At 37.6% G+C, this 24,046-nt stretch overlaps 3 protein-coding genes across 12 annotated transcripts; 1 reads left to right on the plus strand and 2 right to left on the minus strand.

Annotated features, from left to right (window-relative positions):
* The first annotated feature begins 728 nt into the window (after positions 1-728).
* On the plus strand, positions 729-9,730 carry LOC113331577 (nucleolin 1-like). 9 transcript variants are annotated; one of them, XM_026578277.1, is made up of 15 exons: positions 2,674-2,765; positions 2,851-2,942; positions 3,833-3,901; positions 3,991-4,099; positions 4,167-4,294; positions 4,380-4,497; positions 4,580-4,677; positions 4,760-4,851; positions 5,051-5,253; positions 5,358-6,583; positions 6,670-6,871; positions 7,011-7,167; positions 7,383-7,583; positions 7,844-8,830; positions 9,436-9,730. In XM_026578277.1, the coding sequence occupies exons 13-14, from the start codon at positions 7,514-7,516 to the stop codon at positions 8,812-8,814; spliced, it is 1,041 nt and encodes a 346-aa protein (XP_026434062.1). In that variant the 5' UTR covers positions 2,674-2,765; positions 2,851-2,942; positions 3,833-3,901; positions 3,991-4,099; positions 4,167-4,294; positions 4,380-4,497; positions 4,580-4,677; positions 4,760-4,851; positions 5,051-5,253; positions 5,358-6,583; positions 6,670-6,871; positions 7,011-7,167; positions 7,383-7,513; the 3' UTR covers positions 8,815-8,830; positions 9,436-9,730. The 9 variants fall into 9 exon arrangements, with proteins under 9 accessions (XP_026434064.1, XP_026434062.1, XP_026434063.1 ...); XM_026578278.1 differs by having other exon boundaries at positions 7,421-7,583; XM_026578272.1 differs by having other exon boundaries at positions 5,358-6,178; positions 6,348-6,583; positions 7,383-8,830.
* A 1,228-nt stretch (positions 9,731-10,958) lies between these two features.
* On the minus strand, positions 10,959-15,785 carry LOC113331507 (dual specificity protein phosphatase PHS1-like). Of its 2 annotated transcripts, XM_026578220.1 has the most exons (10): positions 15,511-15,785; positions 15,380-15,427; positions 15,150-15,280; positions 14,610-14,991; positions 14,042-14,202; positions 12,598-13,642; positions 12,357-12,503; positions 12,051-12,278; positions 11,742-11,899; positions 10,959-11,638 (listed from the first exon to the last, which is right to left on the minus strand). In XM_026578220.1, the coding sequence occupies exons 1-10, from the start codon at positions 15,580-15,582 to the stop codon at positions 11,233-11,235; spliced, it is 2,778 nt and encodes a 925-aa protein (XP_026434005.1). In that variant the 5' UTR covers positions 15,583-15,785; the 3' UTR covers positions 10,959-11,232. The 2 variants fall into 2 exon arrangements, with proteins under 2 accessions (XP_026434005.1, XP_026434006.1); XM_026578221.1 differs by lacking the exons at positions 15,380-15,427; positions 15,511-15,785 and having other exon boundaries at positions 14,610-14,986.
* A 971-nt stretch (positions 15,786-16,756) lies between these two features.
* On the minus strand, positions 16,757-18,724 carry LOC113331500 (uncharacterized protein At1g27050-like). Its single transcript, XM_026578209.1, has 2 exons — positions 18,321-18,724; positions 16,757-17,317 (listed from the first exon to the last, which is right to left on the minus strand). Exons 1-2 carry the CDS (start codon positions 18,690-18,692, stop codon positions 17,090-17,092), a joined length of 600 nt encoding a protein of 199 aa, XP_026433994.1. The 5' UTR covers positions 18,693-18,724; the 3' UTR covers positions 16,757-17,089.
* Between the last annotated feature and the right edge of the window lie 5,322 nt (positions 18,725-24,046).

The raw sequence follows: 24,046 nt of genomic DNA on the forward strand, positions 1-24,046 counted from the left end.
TGTTCAATTCTCTCACTCTCTTTTTCTCTAGCTAGTCTCTGACTCTCTTCCTGTTTCATTCCTTGTTGGTTAGTCTTGTGCAAGTAGCTAAGAGCCTAGGAGTATTATTTGACAACAAAGTTTTGACTGCTTTTGAATCCGAATATGCATTATTGAAATATTGGGGAATGCATTGAACTATTCGAGTGACAACTTGAACATATCAAGTGGATAGTGATAGTATGCGTGTATAAATATTGTCGGTAGACGATAACTACAATGCATTGTTATAAGTCATAGACTTAGGGTTGTGAATTTTACTAGATATCCATAAATTTGTATGTTAAAAACCCATAAACAAATAAATAAAAAATCAAATAAATAAACTAAACCAAAAAAAATGAAAAAACGTAGTAACAACGTTATTTAGACCCGTTGTAACCGTCTTCACAACTGTAATTACCGTTACATAGGAAATTCAGATCACAAATTATTTATTTTTCTTATTTAACCGTTATCACACCCGTTATTTTAAAAAAACGTCAAAAAAACGCGTTTTATTCCTATATAACGCGTTTTTGACCCAAAACGTGCTCACACCCGTCAAAACACGTTATAACGGTCACGCCTAGTACCTGTGACCTGGGTCGTGACCCGTTTTTCGAACCTTGCCTTGAACTAGTGCCGACAATAATTAACACCACCAACATGCATATTTACACCCCACAATCTTGGTCCCTAGTACAGAACTACCCCGCTTCCATCGCTGCACGAAAAGAAATCAAAATCTTTTGCAACTAGGCATCAAACATACCCAAATCGAACTTGAGGACATAACCCACACTTTGATTTCCTTTTTTTTAGCCACAGCTCAGTTAAACGAAAACCAGAAGAAGGAAAAAAAGCCTAAATTTCATTTGGAGGACATTCATGGATCTCACTTCGACCATCATCAATTCGTTGGTGAGAAAATTTGTGTTTTGATTTTTATTCATTTTAATCGAAATGGAACGGTAGATATTGACACAATTAGTTAGAAAATGTTTCGTTCTATCCAGATTTTGGGGTCTGGGTTGGTGTAATAACGGAAAGATCTCCCCACTTTTCTATTCTTCAAGTTCAGAAAAACACTTCATTATGTAGATGAATCAATGGATCAGTATCTGGCTTTCATGGATTATCTGGTGGCAGAATAAGATTCGTCGTGCTGCTGTTTTTCATCAAGTGAGTTATTCTTCCTTAATTTTGCCCTTTACCATTTTATACATAACAGTGTTTGTCCATTTTTCTGTGTGAACGGAAATGTTGTTTGTTGTTTAACAGTGAAACCAAATGACAGATTAGATATTTTTCATAAATCAATACTTGTATTGCTGCTACTCTTGGTTCAACTCTAAATAGAGAAATTATAAGCTCTGGTCGAGAAGATTGGGCACATCGTCTTTTCTTTCTTTTATGTGGTCTCGGTATAAATTTATCTGATTAATCTGTCCCTTCTTTTATATGCAGAAATTCATGCAGTAGGCAATGTGGAAGATGTATGGCGAAGCATGCTAAGGAAGGTACAGAATAGATAGTGAAAAAACTCTTATGTCAGCAAGTGAAGCTGGCATCATTGACCATGTGTAGTGGTAATCACCTTATTCTGTTTAATTGCAATCATCCAGGAATCTAGTCCCACTGGCCACAACTACTAATTCCCAAGTTGATTGTGGAGATTCCAGACGATGGCAAGGACCACCGCATCTCCCAATGACAATGGCAACTACTATGTTGCTAAATAGAGTACTACTGAATTATAAGAAACTATTTCTGGTTATGTCCCATGTTCAATTCTAACTCATATGTATGCCTTATTTTGCAGCCAACGACCCCTTCTGCACCTCAAGTGCAAAGCACTGAAGCGTCTAAAACAGTTACTGTCAGGAACATACCATTTTCTATCCATAAGTCTGATCTGTAAGTATATATGCCAACGTTGTACGTTGCTATTTCTGACTTTTATCACATTTCATTTTCTGAACTCTCTTTTGTTGTTGTTGTTGTCATCGTAGAATCGAGTTCTATAAACAGGCTGGCGAAGTTGTTTATGCGTGCTATGATAAACTACACAGCGGAAGCTGCCATATTGAGTACAAGGGAAGCTGCCATATTGAGTTTGCAACTGAAGAAGCTGCAAAGAAGGTGGACTTCTCAGTTTGTGCTCCGTAATTAGTCGAAAGTGATGTGTGTTAGCTTTTACTCTATGAATAATTTATCATTGCAGGCATTGAAGTTGGATGGCCAAAACTTGTGTAACTGGGAAATTGTAGTTGGCCGATATGGAACCAGAACCACTGGAGCATCAAAAACACTTATTGCCAAGCACTATCATTGTTCATTACTAAATCTGATGTGTGAGTATATATATATCCTATTTTTACTTTTTAACCTTCGCCACATTTCATTGTCTCAACACTCTTTTGTTGCTGCTGTTGCAGGGTCAAGTTCTTTAAACGGGCTGGGGAAATTATTGATGTGCGTTTCTCTTCACTTGATAATGGAAAATTCAGTGGACATTGCCATATTGAGTTTGCAACTGAAGAAGGTGTGGAGAAGGTAACCTCCCCAGCTTATGCTCCAGAATTTTGAAAGTTATGTATACTAAATTTGTACTCATGATTAATTAACCATTGCAGGAAGCTGAGTTGAATGGCCAATACTGGTTGGGCCGTCCTCTTGAACTTGGCTTTGCTCGTGAAACCATATATGTCTGGGGTTTTGATACGTCTATAAAATTTGACCAGGTATAAAAAGTTTGGGCAGAGCTTTGTTTTTTCTCTCCTGTTAATTGGTTGGTTCCATACTTAATTTAATTTCTCCAACAAACAGATCCACAGCTCCCTGGAAGAGCTTTTCTCAACCTGCGGAAAGATCTTATGGATGGACATTCCAACATTTCCTTACACTAATGTTACATTGGGGTTGGTAGATTTTCTGTCAACAGTGTGTAAATTACATTTCGGGTGCTGGGTGTGCACTTAAAATCTGCTATCAAAAAATCATCATTTTTGTAAAAATAACGCATAGTGTTTAATCATAATTTTATACACTTATCAGTACCATGTACTGGGTGGTAATAGTATTTGTTTGCTCGTAGGTTTTTAATGTGACATTTTTGTATGTAAGTTATGAAACCAGTAAGAAAATACACCATAAAGCCTAGAGATTCAGTACATGCAGCAAAAATTGTAGGGGAAATTTTAAGGTGCATAAGCAAAACTTAGAACAATCAAGTTCTAAGTCGTTCATTTTGATCTCTTCCTCTCCTCTGGACCGTCTATTTATCCGGACTAACTTAAGAGGACTAGCCTGAGCACGGTACGTGTGCTCCCAGAAGTTTCCTTTCTCTTGGAGCTGTATAAAAAAACAGTATCAGGGTTGTGGCTAGCCACTTTTTTTCTCGTCTGGTTGATCAAATTTTAGACAGAATGGGTAAATTCAGCGAAAAACCAGATGTATGTTAACCTCCTTTTCTTCTTCTTCCTCCGTTCCTCCGATATGTTTTTTGGTACCGGGTTTAGGGTTTTAATTGATTTAGGTTGAAAGTCTTTTTGCATCTAGTTTCCGTTTTTGATTAAAATTATGTTTTGATTATTGACTCTTTTTGCACAATCTGGCTGTTGTGATAGATACATTTTATTGCTGAGTGTTTCCTTTCTAACAACTATTAATCAAAAATGGTCCTTCCTATGTTGTTGCTTCTCTTGGATTTACTCATTCATAGTCTTTGCTCAACATTGCATTATTTCATAGAATCCTGACGCCAGTATTTATGCCTTATGTTCAATTCCAACTCATCTGTTGCTCTCAGGTGGAAATCGCTGGAGCATATAAAACAGTTGTTGCCAGTCACCTCAAATTCCGTGAATAAGTCTGAACTGTGAGTATATGTGTTAACTTTACACGTTACTCTTTTCGACCTTGATCACATTTCATCGTCTTGACACTCTTCTGTTGCTGCTGTTGTAGGATTGAGTTCTTTTAGCAGGCTGGGGAAGTTGTTGAAGCGCGCTATAGGTTTGAACATTGCAAGGGAACCTGATTTATTGAGTTTGCAACTGAAGAAGCTGTAAACAAGGTAGACTTCTCAGCTTGTGCTCCATAATTAGTCGAAAGTGCTGTATTTTAAATACTTACGATTGCAGGCATTAGAGTTGGATGGAAAATACTTGTGTGATAGGGATATTAAAATTCGACCTCTAATGGAAATCAATGGAGCATCGATAACACTTGTTGCCAAGAACCTATCATTTTCCACTACTGAATCTGATGTGTGAGTATATGCCAATGTTAACTCTTACTTTCTAACCTTCGCCAAATTTCATTGCGTTAACACTCTTCTGCTGCTGCTGTTGTAGGGTCGAGTTCTTTAAACAGGCTGGGGAAATTGTTGATGTGCGTTTCTCGTTAGATCACAATGGAAATTGTTGGGGAAATTGCCATATTGAGTTTGCAACTGCAGAAGCTGCTATGAAGGTGGACTTCCCAACTTATGCTCCAGAACTAGTTCGAAAGCTCTGTACTCTAAATTGTACTCGTGATTAATTTACCATTGCAGGCAGCTGAGTTAAATGGCGAATACTTGTTGGGCCGTCCTGTTGTAGTTGGCTTTACTCGTGAAACCAAGGTTTTGATACTTCTTTAGGATTTGACCAGGTATAGAAAGTTTGTGCAGAGCTTAGTTTTTTGTCTGACAATTGGTTGGTTCCGTACTCAATTTAATTTTCCCATCAAACAGGTCCAGAGCTCCCTAGTAGAGCTTTTATCAACTTGTGGAGAGATCTCATGGATGCACATTCCAACATTTTGTTACACTGGTATTCCTCGAGGGTTAGTAAATTTTCAATCATGTTCTGCATTGCAATTCTTTAAAAATATTTTTGGTTACAATCAGTGCCGTAGCTTGATAATGTTTAGACAACATTTCAACCTGTTTTGCTGTTGAATGGTTATGTCAATGAATTTCATGTCGCCATCATTTATTCTGTTCCACGGATCTGTTATAGTGTTGATGCTATTGTATTTGCAGGATTGCTTTCATGGAGTTTTTTGATTCCCGAGATATCCACAAAGCTCTTGCGGTGAATGGACATAAACTAGGTGATTCCACCTTGACAGTTAAAGATGCTATGCCAGTTTGACTTGATGTTCAACCAACAGGTGTTAGCATGAGACTTCGTGGAAGACGTGCTGGCATAGGAAAAGATGGAAACATCTACCATCTTCCATCAGGTTAGTTTTAATAATTCTGAAATTCTGTTGTAATTATGTATGTTACATCTTTTGTTTGTTTAGTTCATAACAATTCGAAATCCAAACGGACTCTTTAAATGCAGGAAAGAAAACTAAATTTGATGATGATTATTAACCTGAAGGAGGAACAAGGCGGAATTCGGGGTGAATGGCCGGCGATCCAACAGAAATGATATGTCTAGTACTGTGTGCGCACTTAAAATTGTATATTTGGTGATGTTATATTTTTGCTTGTAAGTAAGTCATGAACCAAGTAAGAAAATTCACCATAAAACCTCTAGGTTCAGTGCAGCAAAAATTGTAGGGAAGTTTTAGGGTTCAGTCTTCAGAATTCTTAGAAGCTTTTCATATATTTAGACCATGTGAACTGTTTTCTCATCTTGTAGAAAACCTGGTAGTACGAGATTGCACTTGAGGCCTGTTATTGTAAACAAATTTACATTAATGGGAATAATGAAGCTGAACTATGTGCTGTACGCGATGGTCTCAAGGTTGCTGTGGATCTTGGAATACAGAAGGTGGAAATTGAAAGCTGTTCCAGTTTCGCAGTCCAAATGTGTGAAGGGGCAGTCAGATCCCATGGAAAATGCCAAGACTTGCCGAAGATATCAACATTTTGAAGAACAAGTTCTCAAGTATTCTGTTCAGGCGTCAATATAGAGAGTGGAATGGTGTGGTTGATTGTCTTGCAAAGTCTGCTGGAAAAAATGAAATTGAAGCAATGTGTGGATACTCCACTTGCTAGACGTTTTTTTAACAGAAGATGTCTGGTTGAGCTATTCCTCATGTTGGTAGGACTTCGGAGGATATGGCGCGCGTATCAAGAACAATGACTAGATTGTATTGGAAAACGGTCAAAATTAATTTTGGGTGAAATACCTGTTGACCAAAGTCAAAAAGAAAGGTTCCCTCATACTTTTTTTAATTTTTTTTGTTCTCTAAAGAAGTAAAGATGCACGGATTGGATTACCCAAATCAATCAGCAAAACCATGAAATTCATTTCTCAAACAGAAAGCAAGCTGCGAACGCATTTTTGAGGAGTACTTAACTAATGCTCCTTGTAAAAAAACAGGTTGTTCTCTGGAAGACACGTGTATTCCTGGAGGTTTCCATTCTGCTGGCGCGCTCTATAAAAACCAGTATCCACCCGGGTTGTGACTAGCAACACTCTTTTGTTCCCGCTGTTGTAGGATTGAATTCGTTAAACAGGCTGGGGAAATTGTTGATGTGCGTTTCTCGTTACTTGAAAATGGGGATGTCAGGCGAACTTGCCATATTGATTTTGCAACTGAAGAAGGTGCAAAGAAGGTAGACTTGAATTCCCAGCTTATGCTTTAGAATTAGTCGAAAGTTCTGTATTCAAAATACTACTCGTAATTAATTTACCATTGCAGGCAGTTGAGTTGGATGGCGAATACTCATTGGGCCATCCTGTTGTACTTGGCTTTGCTCGTGAAACCATATTTGTACGAGGTTTTGATACTTCTTTAGGACCTGACCAGGTATAGAAAGACCATGCAATATGCATAGCTTAGTTTTATCAACTTGCCGAGAGATCTCATGCATGCACATTCCTTGCAGTGCTGTTCCCAGGGGGTCAGTAGATTCATTCTCTATCAAGTTCTACATTGCGATCCCCGACAACATTTGAACATTCTTTGCAGTTGAATGGTCATGTCGCTTTAAAAAAAATTCTATAGATCTTTTTTTAATGTTGATGCTTTCCTATTTGCAGGATCGCTTTCATTTTGTTTTTTTGATTGCCGAGGTTTCTCCAAAGCTCTTGCGAGTTGCGATGAATGGACATAAACTTGGTGATTTCACCTTGACAGTTGAAGATGCATCAACCTGCTGGTCCACAGGCCCAGAACTCAGATCGGCTGTATTACTCGGTGAGTCAGGCTCAGAATGGTTACCCCTTAACTTCTCATTCGGTACCCTAACCCAGTCTTTCTTCATCCCATTTACCGCCGAGAAAGCAGCAGATTTCGAAAATTCGCACTCATTTTGAAAAGTCATAATGAATATTTTCCGGCGTATATTTTGAAGATTTGGTTACCATTTTTATCTGCCGATCTTATCAATGGCTTTTGAAAATTTTCTTCAGATTCCTCTCTCAACCAAATCACTTTCTTCCATTACCAGCTTCTTCTGCTATGGTGGAAATTTTTTCGAAGAGAAAGTTGAAGAAGAAACCAAAAGCTAATAAACAGTGCAGAAACAAAATCCAGAAGATAGATGATTATATTTCAGATGATGATACGAAGGAGAAAATCAATGTCATTGATTATCTCTCAGAAGATATCTGGTTTGTGATATTCACTTATCTTCCTCTAAAATTAATCTTTCAGTTGAAACTTATTTCTAAACAATGATATCTTCTAATCTCTGGCACTAATTTTATGACCGGGAGATTAAATCTATGCACTTTCTTTTATAAACTTCGTCGACCTCTTAGTCCTTACCAAACAATTCCGATCGTATTTTCTTCAAATACGGATTCTTCTGATTATCTCATATCTGATCAAGAGTATATCCGTGATGGGTTTTCTTTTGATTACCTTCCAGAAAATGCACAAGAACAACGATGTGTTTTAGGTCCTTGCCGATTCTTTTTAGGTTATAGAAGATGTGTTTTAAGTGCTAGCAATGGTTTGCTTCCCTTTCGTTATTGTAACAATGGAGATGAATTCTGCTATTTGATTTGGAATCCACTCACCAGAAAATGGCGTGAACTGTACGTTTCAGCATATGGAAATGATGAGCATGAATCTCATGTTTTGGTATGTGAATCGTCATCATCCACCTGGAACACTAATCCTGTTGGTTTCAAGGTGGTTTGTATACCAGAAATAAAATTACCTGCAAAGAAATTCTATTTAAGAATATTTTCTTCTGGTACAGGTAAATGGAAAAATCATAAGGTTTTGTGCTCAGATAAAATCACTATGTTGTACGAAGACACGAAGAAAGTAGTTAGTGATCAAAGTGAACGCTTGTACTGGATTATAGAAACAAATAAGATTATAGCTTATGATATCAAGAACAGGGTAGGGGGTTGTGGTGAGTGTATGCTGATTGATTTGCCCAAGAACGAAGAAGAAGATGACTACGGATCACCCAGCGCTGCTCCGTCATGTCTTACTGTGTCAGAAGGGTGTATCTTTTACATTAGAATAGAAAGCAAGCAGATGAATGTTAGTATTTGGCTGCTAGAGGAGGAAAATGATGACTCCAGTGAACAATGGTCTTGGAAAGTAGTTCAAAAGATTAACGTAAATGAAATGTTAGCAGGTTCTGACTGGAACAACACCAGGATAACGAACTTGAAACCTTTAGGTTTTAGTCCGTTGGATAGGAACGTTGTTTTCTTGCAGAGTGACGAATACATTTTTCAGTACAACATATTAACTAGAAGATCACAATTGCTCTCAATTAGTTCTCATTTACGTGGTCCTATATCATCTTATGAATTTGAGGTGTTGCCATTTCTTGCAACGTCGAAGCCGACAATAATTCCAGTGATAAGAAGAGCATAGCTGTTGATCTTAATGGGTATGTATATATATTTATGTTCTCTATCACGTACATAGTTGCTTGTACTAGCTTTTGCTCTCAAATGTTTATGAATGTTAGCTAGAGAAAAACATAACAAAGCTTTTGGTTTTGGTTCTGATAACTGTCAGGAATCTCAGGGTAGTGAATCCTATTTGTTGGAGTGTATACCTGCTTTTTGTTGGTGATATATCATTTGAGTTGAGTTCATATTCATCACTTCGGGTTGCAGTAAGAGTTAAAACCCGTGGGAATGATATTCTTTTCCATGTTATAGTGATATGGTTATGATCGAGTCCTTTGGATCTGTCGTCCTATTTGTCAGTCCATTGTTTTGTTTTTTGTTCATGTTACCGAATATGTTTCAACTTTCGACATCATATTCTCAACTACCATCATTTGCTTCATTGAGCTACCATCACACACTCTACTAACCCTTCTCTGCAGGTAGATAGAGTTCCAGAATTACACTAGACTCTCGCTCCTTTTGGGTTTTATAAAATTAATAATGACGCTTGATTACTACCTAGGAACATTGTCGATCGCTTCATTATTACCTAAGCACATTGTTATAGGTACTGACATGCTAATTCGGAATGATGTAGGGGAATTTCTGGAGCAATGGGGAGCTTTATATATACCAGAAAGCGTACGTAGTGTAGCTCAAGCAGAAGCATGGGATTTCTTGCGTGCTATTCATTGGGCCTCTGAACTAAATTTACAGCAGTTCATCTTTAAAAGGACGACCAGGTTGTTCTTGTTTTTTTTTTTTGCACCACTCCAGTAGTTCACTTGGAAGGAAAGTCAGTAGTATTATGTCTTTAAGGTTGTTGAAGAGTCATGTGATGTTGCAAGCATGTGTTGTGCACTATCTATATGGAGTCTGGTAGCAAAGTATGTTTGGACAATTAAGTTGGATCTCTTTTGCTCAGTTTTGCAACTTGCAAGTTGTACAAGCTGCTATATATGAAATCTTCCTTTTGATCAATGAAAATTCTTTTTGATAAAAATCAGAAATATGTACACTGAAATGTGCATATGGAATTCGTGAATAAGTAGCTAGATTCATACTTAGCCAGCTTTTTGATGGTTACCCGAAGTAACTTGGCACTCGAGCAGTGTTGCATTTTAAAAGTATATTGTCAACGGTTTGACCAGATGGTCATTGTGTGGTATATTGTCCAAAATCGAAGTAGGTTGAAGGCAACGTAAGTAGGGGGGTCTAGATAGTATTGTAAACAACCTCTTTGATCAGAAAGCCTTGTTTCCCCGTCTCCATCTAGATCTCTTGTATAGATCATGTGGTGGAGAACTATTTCAGGGGACGCATCGAGACATTGGTGAAAACTACTCTTCTTCAAAACCAGAAACACTCTTTCCTGACAATGAATCCTATCACCCAAACCTTCTTCGTTTCTCTAATCTTCAGTTCTGCTGCAGGCCATGTTGGAGCGTGTGGGGACTTAAATGAACACTGTGGGTTCCTGCGCAGGTGGTGCTGTGGGGAGCTCTATTGCACCAGATTGTTTTCTGGCAAGTGCGTCGCTTGCGACCTCCAGGAAAGCCCAGGTTACCCTTGGCACCTGGCTAAGGTGGTCCACATGGCCGGACGCAAGATGGTCCCTGCTAGTGCTCACCCCGATGAAGTCAAGGAATAATCTATTATAATATTCATTAATAAATGTAATTTCATCACCACTGGTTTCTGTTTCTGAGGTTGTAATCAGAACAATTTAGGAATCCTCATCATCAATCATAACTGTGAATTGGGTTTTCCTCGACAATAGTATGACCTTCCATAATATTCAATTCTTTACTCAAATCGAAAACACCAAGTCTTGGGGAGTTCACCGTCACAATCAAATCCAATCCTCAAGGCGGAATTTGGGGTATCCAACAGAAATGATATGTCCAGTACTGTGTGTGCACTTAAAATTTATATTTGGTGTTTAATCGTAGTCGATATACTTGATAGTAACCAGTACCATGTACTGGGTGATGTTATTTTTTTGATTGCCATAAACTATAAACTCCCTCGGTAATCCTAATGAAACCAACAACTATAAACTCCCTCCGTTTTTTGAAATGAGATAATTTCACATTTTTGACTTATTTTTAGACTAAAATGAAAAAGTGAACTCATTTTTTTTCCAGAAAGAACAGAGGAAGTATTATGATGACCATCAACTATATATTATCGATGCTCTTTTTTTTTTCCTGTGTATTAACTGCATAGAGCCACTAGTGATTCAGGTTAGCCCAGTGATGGGAAGTCTAAAATCCTTTATAAATCTATATCACTAGTCAAATATTACAATAATACCAGTACAACAGACTGGCAAAAAGTAATAAGACTCGTGCAACGCTATGGGACCCAGTTTTAAACTTTTATCGATCCAAATCTATCCATCAAGCATCGACTGAGATTGCTTCTCGGTTGGACTTACACTTCCGCCTCTGCTCAACTTGATAGTGTCCAACACTTTATGTATTTCCATAGTCATGGCGCTGTCCACACTGCCTGAAGATATCACTCTATGCGTTTTCATGGCAGTTTCTACGGTGCCTGATGAGATCATTCTATGTGACTTCTGCAAATGGACCTTCAACGAGCTACTACTTAGACCTGCATTCTTCCCACACACAGGGCATACTTGCATCTTAGGCCTCTTTCTTTGCCACCCCATCGATACCTTCCCATGAAGTTTCTTGTCAAGATCCAGAAGGGTTTTCGCAAACCCATCGTTGGGTTGTGCCCTACGATGTGCCCTTTTCAGTGTATTCCATGCGTCTAATAAAGTGAAGTTCCTACAATGGCAAAAATACAAGTTAGTATATTGTGTAAGAACATGATATACTGACGAGGTGTAGATCTACAGGTGTACTTGGTGAATGCATAAACCTTTCTTACTTTCTAAGCATCAAGTAGGCAAGAACAACTGTGGCACTTCTGCTTTTTCCTTCAAAGCAATGTACTAGAACCTTCCCGCCTGAGTTCTCAACCATTTGAATGAAATCAGAAGCTTCTTCAAAGAGTTTGCTGATATTTGCGTCCTCGTTATCAAATATCTGAATGTGGCAAGAGAATCAAGGCAATTTATAACCTAGTTAGTATGATAAAAAGTTTATAAGAAAAATCTAGAAAATCTTATTAATGAACCCCTCCCTTAATCATGACAAGCTAAAGAAGCAACTCTTATACCAAGATGGAATAACTAACCGAGAAATTCTTGTACTCAAAGTGGTTTGGATACTGAGAATCAGACTGGCCGATTTCGTTTGAACACAAACATAATATATGTGTGATGCCCAAATGTTGAAGAGTGTATACAGATTTAGCGGCTAGAGCTCCACCAATGAAGAGACTCCCAGCAATGAAAGATGGTTTCTCCGTGCTTGCTGACTCGGATATCAAGGCTATCCTCTCAAGAATGTGCTCAAGTCTAACCTGCATGAAATCTGTTCTCATTACAGTTCCAATGCTACCCACTACAAGACTGCACTACAAAAAGAAAGGGAACCTTACCTTCAACTCATAAGCATCGACTACACTATTATTTTCACTCCCTTCGAAAAACCCTGTATGGAAATTATGGTCCTGGCATAGTTTAATTACATCTGTTTTAAGCATTTCATTCCACTGCTCCAATTCTCTGTGCAGTTCAGCATCAACCTGCAACAAAATAATTGAATGACAAAGGAAGAAAACAAAAATTGCTAACCAAACAAATGTACCCACTCAGAGGATAATCAGAAATATAGCAAACCTTGGCATATCTGTTGAAGTCACGGAGTTTTGATGTTAGGCGCAGACTACGAAGAGGATCCCCACTATCTTTACTATATTTACCATGCCAATTCTCTCGTGAGATGGGAGATGCTGAATCTGGGCTTTCTTTGAGTCCAGCAGTTGAAGATCTGCGGTGTGTTCGTTGCAGTTCCATGTCATCTAAATCACCATGCGTCTCATTTACTACACGTTCCTTAGTTACAGGAGTTACACAATTGGCATGAGATAATGGGTCTGAAACTGCAGAATCATCCTTATCACAATCCCTTGCTGTATTCTTATCGATAATTGTCAAAAACAATTTGAGAAGGCTATCCAGTTTCTGATAAAGCCTAAGAAGAAAAATATTAAATCCCTGCAAATCCTTGAGTGCAGCACGGAACCCGCTTCTGAACTCATTGACAACTGTGGTCATGTCTGCTGTGCACAAATCAGTGTGTTCATCAGCCTCTTCAGGTGCAGGGCACCCAATTTTTCCTACTGTGATGTCATATAAAAGGTTCGAGGAATACTCGGCACTATTGAGAAGAAGCTCAACTAGCTTGGGGTAATTTGCGTGGTCATTTGCACGTTTCCCTGCTGGTGGACGGCGAGGGACACCCGAATCTATTGCAATGATGTCGAAATCACCATCTTTCTCATTCCATCCCTCTTTTAAGTTCCAGTCGGTGGATTTAGGACTCATTACAGAAGCTTCTGAGTTATGAGATAGAAGTTCAGAATCACAAATACTTAATCTACCATCAACTGAGCTAGCCCGTCTCTCTTTCGGAAGAGTCTCGATTATTCTTGAGCCAAAAGTTTCATCCATGGCATCAATGCTTTCAGAGAGTGGTTTCGCAGAAATTAGGAGATTTGCAGGATTTCCACGCCACCTAAGCTGACGACACGGTAGTCTATCTTCATTCCTAATAACGAGGTCCAACATCAAGATTCTGCCCACGGATGCCGCTGTCTTTTCAGAAGCTTCCAGTGAATCGAACGCACTGGAGCTTTCTAGGAGAGGAGATCCATGGATGTAACTGCATAAGCAACACAAAGATGTTTAAGTATCAGTCGAAAATGTAAATGTAGTACTTGAAGTGAATTGCAGCATGAGATTTTAAGCTTCCTTCCAAACCAGCCTCCATGAAATCAATCTGAATGGATGATCCTAATCATCCGAACTGACTGATTCTACGGGTGATGGTCACATATCACCGTACAAGTACAAGTTAGACTGGCAGAATAACCACACCATCAGTAAGTCAACATTTTTTTTTCAATGTTTTTCCCACTCAAAGCAACATCGCATCCCTTGATTTACTGATAATGTGGTTATTTATGTTCTCAATAATGGGAAGAAAGCAAAAAAACCACATTTACGCTGCTGCAATATTAAATAACACCTCATTTAAAATATGATTAAGTTCTGTTTGCACTTCATCAGGAAAAGGCATCTGCTAAGTTCAAGAGCCTCCAGCAACTCTGAACATGTAAGTTCACCAGCATCATCTCCCACCAAAGTTGCTGCATCCCTTGCTTTCTCCACGGCTTGCTTAATCTCTTGCCACTCCGGGCTAGAATTATGAACCACTCTTGCCTGACATAGTCCACACAATTTTTCACGTTAAGAATTCATACTTCACTAGATTAAATGCTCAACGAAATTCATTGAGCAGTCAAAGGTGGAAGAATGCCCCACAGGCTTTAAATATGATCTCTTTCGAGAACATCCTAAGGAGATCAACTTTGGCTAGATTGAATGGCTAAAAGAGGTGCTTTGCTCTGTCTAGGTGCGATGGAAGCTACTATAGGCATACCAAATAATCTCCCAGCTTATGAGATAATGCACAAAGCCTCTAGATTCTCATGTAACTAATATTTGCTCTTTCGTTCTTGACCCTAATCATGGGTCTTCTAATCTCTTTCTTTCCTTAACAAAATCATTATTTGACAGACATAAAAAAAAGATTAAAAACGATACAAAAATATGCTGGGAGTACTGACCTGTGGCGTTCGAACTCCCATCCATTTTGCAAATTCATAACCCAGGCGCTCGGACTGTGTGGCCATCCTTGATGACGAAATCTTGATAACTGCAGCAGCCTCTTGTTGGAATAATTCATCATTCGTCGCACTACTAAACAACCCAAAGAAGACAACTCCCCCCGAATTCACCGTAACCTCTAGTGCTTTATTCAATTCATCTTCAGATTGTTCCGTACTACTACTATGCTCGGTACGATGCAACGAAGACAATGTATTCCATGAAAAATGAGAGGATTCAATATCTAACATAGTAGCTTTACCAAGCCTTTCCCATAAACTTATCTCCAATACTTGCTCTATATTCTGCAACCCTTTCGCTTCCGCAATTTGTTCCCCTGCACTAAAAATCAACAACCCCATGTTTCATCAAAATCACATTGTGATTACTGCTATATAACTTCTCAAAATCAATTCAAAAAATTTCAGAAATTTTCAGTCACTTACTCCATGGTTAAAAACAAGAACAAAAAAAAAAGTTAATGAAAAAGTTTATAAGACCTTAATATCAGACTCTCGAAATTTCCTGAAAGTCGATTAGAGTGGGGAAAACTCCTTTTCCGAACAGAATCCAACCATTGAGCGAAACGATACGCCGGTCCAGAAGTTATATCTCCCAACAGATACAACACCTGATAAAATAAAAATCACACCTTTTCACCAAAAAAATCATACCCATCATACCCTTTCGCAGAAATTCAATTAATTAGAGAAAAAATTGAAGAACTTACACGAGAGCTAACAGCAACGTTAAGATCTTTATCATCCTGATCTCCTTCCTGCAAATTATCAAAGAAATTAAAATGAAAACCACGACTGTAAAACACATTGATGAGATAAAGAAATGAAGAAAGCTACGAACTTGTTGAAGATAAAGATCAGGAGTTGATCGAGATATGATTGAAGAAGCTTGATGTTGTTTCTCTTTTTCCATTGTTATTCTGATTTCTACTTTTGGGGGTTTGTTCTCTCTGTTTAGAAATGCTTTTAGGTCATGGACGGAATGATGATTTTGGTAAAGCTCAAAAACAGGATCTCTGTTGGTTTGGCGTTTTTGAAGTAATCACTAACCAGTGACTAAAATGACACTAATTATGATGATTGGGAGTTGACATTGATTGTACTTTAACACTACTATAAAAGGATGTGTATGTGCGGCCTAATGGGGTTGGTGTAATTGATTTGGTCGGCAACCGGCCCCCTCCCACCCCCTCAAAAAAACTAGTTTGTGTTATTGTATTTCTTTCTCATTAGTGATTCTTGCCGTAATGAGTGATGCAGCCGGTAGAAAAAATTGTTGTTTGCCGCGCTGATTGAGCATTTTCTACTAGATCAACTAATTCCTGGCGAAAGACAAATTTCTCAATTTTAACAAAAAAAAAAAAAAAGTTAAGATAATGTTGATTATAATGTTACTAGATCAAAAATGTTACGGCACGAGCAATATATAATACTCTCTCCGTTCTTTTTTAATAGGCTGGTTTCTATAAATAGATGTTTCAAAAAATAGGCTGGTTTCCTAATTGGAAAAGTCAAATGTTACTTTAGTTTTCTAAGACCACTTTTCTCTTAACTTCTTTTGATGACAAGTGCCATGTGAACCATTTCACTTTACTTATTTTGGTGATAAGTGTTATGGGGACCATTTCACTTGACTTCTTTTATTGAAAGTGTCATGAGGATCACTTTCAATTATTATTTCTTTTAATTTCCTTAATTTTCTCTAAAAACAAAACCAGCCTATTAAAAAGGAACGGGAGGGAGTAGAACACTTGACACTAATGTTACTATTGAATGACAGAAAATTGGAGTTTTAAAAATTCTCCACAACCCATATTGAATGTCTTTGACACTAATGTTACTATTGAAAGTGTTGATTTGTTAGGCAGTGTTCCGCCAATTGGCAATTGTCTTTTTTTTTTGTTGTTTGTTTATCGTTCCGCCAATTGGCAATTGTCTTTTTTCTTTGTTGTTTGCAACTTTGCTTTGGCTGTATTTCGATTTTGTTGCTTTTTTCGTGTGCAGTTCGCTCTTTAGTTGTATATGCTGGCACACAGTGTGTGCCTTTTAATCTATCCTTTTGAAGGATCAAAAAAAAAAAAAAAAAAAAAAATCTCCACAACCCCTATATTATCCAACTGACTTGGTTCATTGTCACAGTTTTATGTTAGTTTTTGAAACCAACATTTAATGGTACATTGGTACACTTATCTACTCAAAGATGATTACAACACGAAAGAAAAACTGACAAGAAACACAAGTTTCAGCAGCAAAGTAGTGCAGTGAAAGAAAACATTAGTTACATGACATTTTTTCATTTAACTTAACAATGCAGTCACAAAGGAAATAGTTCTGCTTCATAACTAGTGACATCTACCAGCGCACCCCTGAGACCTGAGTTGGATTCTTCCAGCTTCTACAATGAAGAACTCAATTTCGTCTCAAAGTAGATCGTCATAAGCAATGATCTCTCGTCCTTTGAAAGGCAAGTCTGGTGCATTTCTAGGATTTCTTGTAGTATTACTACTACTACTATTATTATTTAGCTTATTACCTCTACCATGTTTTCTAAGAGGTATTTCAGGACGCAGCAACCTGGATGTAGGAGATTTCTTGTCAACTCCTTCCCTCCAACTAGGAGAATGATTGTTTGACCAAGATACCACGACCTGCATAACCAAAAACAAATAAATTATGATATATCTAGCATGTTACTCATACTTCATGTTAGAATGGAACACTTGGCCTTTAAGCAAGAACATGGTTAAAAGCTAGGCAGTTTGGCAGGGTTGTGAATCTAAGAGGTTTCTCTTAACTTTGCTGTCCTAATCTAGTTTCACCTACAGTTGGCCTACAATTTAAACTTCTAATCTAACACTTGGTCTAAGTCCTAATCTGGCTCATATATTCCCAACTTTTATGTGTTATGATACTCGACCATATCAGGCATCTGACCAATAATTCAATCATATTGCTAATACATTTTCAAGAGATGCCAGCCAAGCTTCGTGCATAAAGACATGGGGCAACGGTCTAAAAGTTAATACTTTCCAGTTTTTAGAGAACAGGGTCGAAAGGTTGGTGATAATTTAAGTGTATGACAACCTAATCTGATAGTGGCACAGCGCAAATAAAAGTTCCCCTATACATATGGTATGTGATCAACATAATTAGTAATGGAAAATAAAATAAAATCCATCTCTATATGGTACCCATTTTATACTTTGCTAATGAAACATGTTGAATCGTTAGAAATCCTAATTTCTTCAAACAATTTAGCCAAAAGATAGTAAATTCCCCCACAAGGGTAACTGAATAATGGGCAATGCCTTGTCAAAGAGAGGTGAGGGGTCCAAAATCAGCAAAAGCTTATTTAGGGCAAAAATATACCAAACCTATTTAGGGCAAAAATATACCAAACCCTAAGACATCTCTTCCAGGAAAATCTTAACTTTTTCAATCCTCATTATTCAACTTCACTAATAATAGTACAAGGATATCATATTTACACTAAATTACAGTTCAAAATCACTAAATATAGGTCTCTTTTTTTTCTTTTTTTTTTTGGAACAAAATCAGTAATCTGGATAAGCACAACGAAACCCTAAGTTTCAGTAAAAACCCAATTTAATCACGAAATTAAGTATGAGAAACATAAAATTGAGAATATACCTGTTGAGAATCAATAGTGATACCCAATTCAGGATCCAAAGAAGCAATAACAGAAGCTTCAGCAGAATCTCTAGACCGAAACGTAACGTAACCAACACCATGATCAATACGAATCCTTGAAATCGAACCGTAGATTTCAAGTCGAGATTTGAGATTTAGAACAGAACAATCGTGAGATAAGTTGTGTACAACAACCATTGATGAATTCTGAGATGTGGGTTTGTTAAATTGTTCATCTAATTGTATTTCATCATTACTCTCGGCAGCAGCTGGTTCTAAAAAAGGTGGTGGTGCTGGTGCTGGTTTTAATCTTTTAGCTAGTGAAGATGATATTTGACGAGAATAATAGGGTTTTTCTCTCTTCCCGACCATGGCTAAGCGCGCTCTCTCTCTAAGAGTTTAGATTTCAGTAGAGTTGATAAACAAGCACGTGTATCACTTTGTACGAGAAATAGGTATCACCGGGTTACCCACTGAGCCATGACCAACCGCTATGGTCCCTTGGTGAATTCAAATCAAGTTTGTTGTGCGGCGTAACAGCAAGTCCCATGGTAGATTCCAAGCTATTCGAAGTATGGAAAAAGTGTGGAATGTCAAGTCTAATGGCTTCCAAATAGGAATCTTTCATACTTTTTCCAAGACATGTTTCACGATTTTATAAAAGGAAACTTGGATTCCAACAAAAACGTTAATCTAATTGGCGCTCAACGCCATTAATAATGGCGTTAAATCTGCCGCAAAAAAAAAAACAAAAAGCGCAACAAAGAATCGCGTTGAACGCTAGTCTCAACAGCATTTTCCAAATGTTTAGATCCACTTAATCTAATCAACGGTTGTGAGTTAATAATATATACCAACTTTATTGGAGTGGACGGCATCTAATACTTCTTCAAAGATAGCAAATTTAAAGCTTCAGATTTTTTTTTTAACTGCTTGCATGTTCAGATTTTTTTTTAACTGCTTGCATGTTGTACACGTAGGCTAGATAAGAAAGGATTTGCGTCTGATTTTTTTTCTTTTATTAGTTGACTAGTCAAACGCCAAAAGGATTAGCGTTTTTTTGGATTCCACAGTTAGAGATGAACTTCCATGATCTACTCCAAATGCTAAGATGACATATAATTTGGAAGATGGAATTCTTCCACCATAAGACTTGCTCTAATGGGTTTTTTTTTCCTCTTCAGAGGCATGCCTCAACTTTTCATTGATACTGCTGATTTGAGATCAGAATCGTTACAGAGATTAAAACAGATTACCATACAATCATAGTAGTTTAACCCAATTCTTAACTTTCACTCCAACCCTTATAATCATTACAATCGAAATAGACTTCTAATGTGGTAACTCCGCATCAAACGGCCAAATCTGTTTCATAATGATACAGACTTGCATCACTGCACAAAACAGTGACGGGATCTCTAAGAGATCTAGATCAAACCGGATTTTTTCAATACTTTGTAAAACAAAGTAGCCTAAACTATCAGGAGGCCAAGTTTGTTTCTTCACAAAACAAACTTGCATCACTACCAAAAGCAGTGATGGGATATTTGAATGATCTAACCATGTTTTCTACATACACTAGCCTAATCTAAAGTAACATAAACAACAAAGGTGGCAGAAGTCTTCTGAATCGGTTGCAATCAATTGTAACAGGTCCGAGTCGGTCTGAATGGGAGTCTTGGTATCACTTGTAGTTGTATTTGATGAAGGTGATGATGATCTTGATCTTGATGAGTTTGATGTTGTAGATGTAGTTGAATCTGTTGTTGAAGATTTTTTCCTTGTGAAAAGAACTAAACCTCTGACTTTGTTTTCATTTTCATAGCAAACTCCACCTGATTTCAAAATCAAACAAAAACCTAAAAAAGAAACGATTACTAGATCGAAAACCGAAGAAAAATAAATGAAAACTTAAGAAAATAAGATATAGAGGATTATAGAAGAACAAGGAAAGATTGTTGTTGATTTGGATCTGCTCAGATCGTCTCCAAAGGAGCAAATCTGAGCAGGTGGAGTTTCCAGTTATTTGGGTTTTCAATCGCCAAAGAGTTTTTTTTAGGAGAGATAAGGTTTCTTATACATATGGTGTCTCGAAAAAAAAGAATTAAATTTGTGCCTAATGGTTGATTGCATATTTTTTTTACTTTTTCCGTTCGATCATTGGGCGTGTCAAATTTGATTTTAAGAGTTAAAAATTTACTGGCTCATTAACACTCGATTATGAGGCACAATATATCTAAACTTTATAAGTTTAATTCTGGCGGCTCTTTTTCGAAACGATTGAGAAATTTAGGCTTAAAAGTTGAATTATCATAGGGGTTGGGGGTTGATTTAAACTGCCGTGTCGTCAACTTAAATCTCAAATTTTAGAGAGCCGTCGCGGTTAGCCTAAAGATTAGTCTCAGCTCTTAGGCATATTTACTTTTTAAAATAGCCTCTAAGTCTTGAACTGAAATGTTAGCGCCATATAATTATTTGCACGATTCAAAAAGATAGCATCTAAGTCCTGATCTAAATTTATAATTCAACATTTTTTTAGATCAGTAAAGAAAAGATTATATATACCAAAAAAGGAGAGGGTACAATATATTTGTACCACCCTCATGGGTTACAGATAAACCAGAAAGAAAAAGAAGTAACAAACTACTCTTTTGCTCAAGAAGAATCAAAATGCATCCCAGACCAGTTTGTGATTGCATCTGAATAACTTGGAGGTTCCAGGTGAAAAGACGAGGGTACCCAAATACACCACAATCTTTTATTTATCCACGTATAAGTCCTCTTAGCGAAAGTGGTCGTCTATGGACAAAGTCGAGACAATACAACAAATCGGTATTCACAATTTGTGTGATTGTCTATGGACTAACCGTGATGGTAGATAACCAAGCTGTAATACATGTTTCTTAGTCGTGAATCTTGTTAAGGCTGGTTCGTGCTAAAATTCTCATACGATATAGCTGAATCGTGTTAAAATTCCCAGTCGTGGATCTTGTTCACGACTTGGATAATATAAATATCCCGGTCGTATATGTTGTTACGGTTTGGTCGAGTATCAATTTCTCAACCGTAATGATAACTTCTTTCGTATTTTTCCATTTCTTTGTAAATATCTGAATATTATTTTCCATATGATTTGTATTTAACTTTATTAAATGCATCTCTGAATGGAGAAAATGAAAAGAAAAAGAAGAGAACACAAAAAGTAACGCCTTCTAATGATCCGACTCCGGCCCCTCGTCACGGTAAACCATTAGGTGCGGATACAAGAAACACGGGAGGACCTGTCATTGGTAGCAACTGAAGAAGAGATTCAAGAATAAACTGAACGTGCACTTGTGGTTTTTGAACAACCAAATCTAGAAATTCAAGAAGAAAACTTGGATGAAACAAGTGTTACTTTTGCTATTGATAAGGGTAAAGCCGTAGTGGAGGAGGAGAAGAAGAAGTATCCACCAAAAGATACAACAAGAAAAATCATTGATGTTATGGAGTCTTTACCTTCCAATAAGAATGGGAGATCTTGGGGTGAGCCAAGAGATCGATCCATCTTGTTTGGTTACCAATCTTCATGGGATGCTAGGGTTTGTGCCGCAAAGTTAGTAAATCAAATTTAATGTATGTTATTTTTATTTTATTATTATGGATCGTTAATTATAACAACCCAAATTTTTTATTGTATGTGGTTTCTAAATAAAGCACATAAACTAAAGCACCAACAAGGAAATTTTTGGTCGTTGGATATAGAGCATCCAGATGTGGTGGCCTTGGTAAAAGCTTCGGGGTTATAGTCTGGAATCGAGGCTTTTCAGAAGACTATGATGTTGTAACAGTTTGTAGGTTTAGAGAAAGATTTCGGCGAGATGACTATCACTCTGTATGATGCAAAGAAAATTACTGGTCTTGTTTTGGATGAACATCTGTATTTGAGGGTCGCAACAATTCTATTCCTTTTGAAGATCTTTATGTCTTGACCTTATTTCCCGAAAAATCAGGGGGAAAGACGGTGCCAAGAGAGTGCATCAAGTAAGTTATAGTTGTATGTCTAGCTCTTGATTCATCCATGACTACCTTTCCACTATCATCCTTGGGGACAGAATCCTCAAACTTTTCCCTTAGATGAACCAAGTTAATCTTCCTTGCAATACGCACCGATCATGATGTTCACCCGCTAATCCGAATTCCCTTTTAGCTTTAGGAAAGGCTCCGCCACCTATCTCAAACTCTTTTTATGCTTTATCTTTGCCCCATCCAAGACAGACCTTTTGTAATTTGAAGTGGTTGAAGTCTCTCATTCTCGATCGGGAAACAAACGAGGTACCGATGTACTCGTGGAGCACATATATTATCGTAAATTCGAAACCTTAATTTTGGAAAACTCTAAATCATGGAATTGGATAATTCTCTAATATGGGTGGAAAAAAACAATCAATGGGCATGAGAGACGGCCATTAATGGTAGATGGACCTCCGAGCGTACGGAGAAATGTCCCTGAACGAGGATTAATTATTGTAGAATCCTGAAAAAATATGAATAATTATTTTTTTTAAATAATTATGGAGAGAAATGAGACCGGACGACCATCATGCCCAGGGGACCGGGAAGGTCCGATCATGGTGGTGCAAGGCCATCATGTCCCTCACACGTCCATTCCTGAAAGTTTCAGGTGTTTTGTTGGTCGTTTAAGCGATTTTCAGAAGAGTTTGATCTTTACTGAAACTCTCAATTTTGCACCAATGAGCAAGTAGGAGTTTACTCGTACATCCAAAATTTTAAGAATATTAAAATAATAATATTTAATTTGAGAAACCTGGACGGTCGTTGGACCATTTGAATTTTTGGCTTTTTTGGAGATTTGAGCAATATTGGAGAAATATGGAAACCAAAAGTTTGCTCAAACGAGGAAGTTTCATGAGATAAGAGAAGCAATAATACTAAAATAAGGGATTTGAGAGGCGTGGGACCGGCCACGGTCGTGGGATTGCCGGCCGGCCGGTGCACTCGGTCCCGTTGACGCTCTTCCCTATTTTTAATTATTTTTTTTCAACTTGTGTGGAGAAATACGGAAAACTGGGAGTTTTGCTCAAACGAGGAAGTTTGCTCAAATAAGGGAGTTTCAAGATATGAGGAAAATAATAAAATTAGGTTAAAGGAAAAGATGGAGAGGCATGGGACCGGCCACGACGACATGCTCGATCCCGTGCGCGTCTCTTATTTTTTTTATTTTTTTTCCTATTTTGCATAGGTTTGCATGCTTCCTCGTTCATCCATATTTTGGGTTCTCGTTCGTGCACTATAGATAAGTACATTCACACCATTTTCTCAGGGCTTCCTCGGTGGTGGCCCAAATTTCCGAAAAGTAAATATTTATTACTAATCCATGAAATTCAGCTGAGAAAATCCATAAAACAGAGTAATGAGATATTATGATAAAAATAGATTAGTTTCTAGGAATTCAATTGATGAATATTGCGCTAGAATTAATCAATCAATGGCTCTATACTAGTAGGAAATCTGTCTGGGAGCGTCATATTTATTCGAGAGTCAAGGTATGAGATAGTAGAAGCATCATACTCGCTCTGAATGTTATTATGTATAGTCAGGGAACGTTGCCACATCCTGAAAACGTTCTTGCTCTATACTAGTGGTCAATCCATCTAGGAGCCGTCCAATCATTAAGATTCTATATAAATATGTATTCTATATAGTCAGGGAACATTGCAACATCC

Source organism: Papaver somniferum, unplaced genomic scaffold (assembly GCF_003573695.1).
Source record: "Papaver somniferum cultivar HN1 unplaced genomic scaffold, ASM357369v1 unplaced-scaffold_125, whole genome shotgun sequence".
Taxonomy (NCBI): Eukaryota; Viridiplantae; Streptophyta; class Magnoliopsida; order Ranunculales; family Papaveraceae; genus Papaver; species Papaver somniferum.

Excerpts from the sequence above, each read along its gene's own strand:
- LOC113331577 (XM_026578273.1), top strand. The coding sequence starts at position 7,678 with ATGACCGGGAGATTAAATCTATGCACTTTCTTTTATAAACTTCGTCGA.
- LOC113331507 (XM_026578220.1), bottom strand. The coding sequence starts at position 15,582 with ATGGAAAAAGAGAAACAACATCAAGCTTCTTCAATCATATCTCGATCA. Across the intron at positions 15,281-15,379 it reads ACGTTGCTGTTAGCTCTCGT|GTGTTGTATCTGTTGGGAGA; the intron begins GTAAGTTCTTCA and ends TTATTTTATCAG. Across the intron at positions 12,504-12,597 it reads ACTTCAACAGATATGCCAAG|GTTGATGCTGAACTGCACAG; the intron begins GTTTGCTATATT and ends ATTTTGTTGCAG.
- LOC113331500 (XM_026578209.1), bottom strand. The coding sequence starts at position 18,692 with ATGGTCGGGAAGAGAGAAAAACCCTATTATTCTCGTCAAATATCATCT. Across the intron at positions 17,318-18,320 it reads TCACTATTGATTCTCAACAG|GTCGTGGTATCTTGGTCAAA; the intron begins GTATATTCTCAA and ends TTGGTTATGCAG.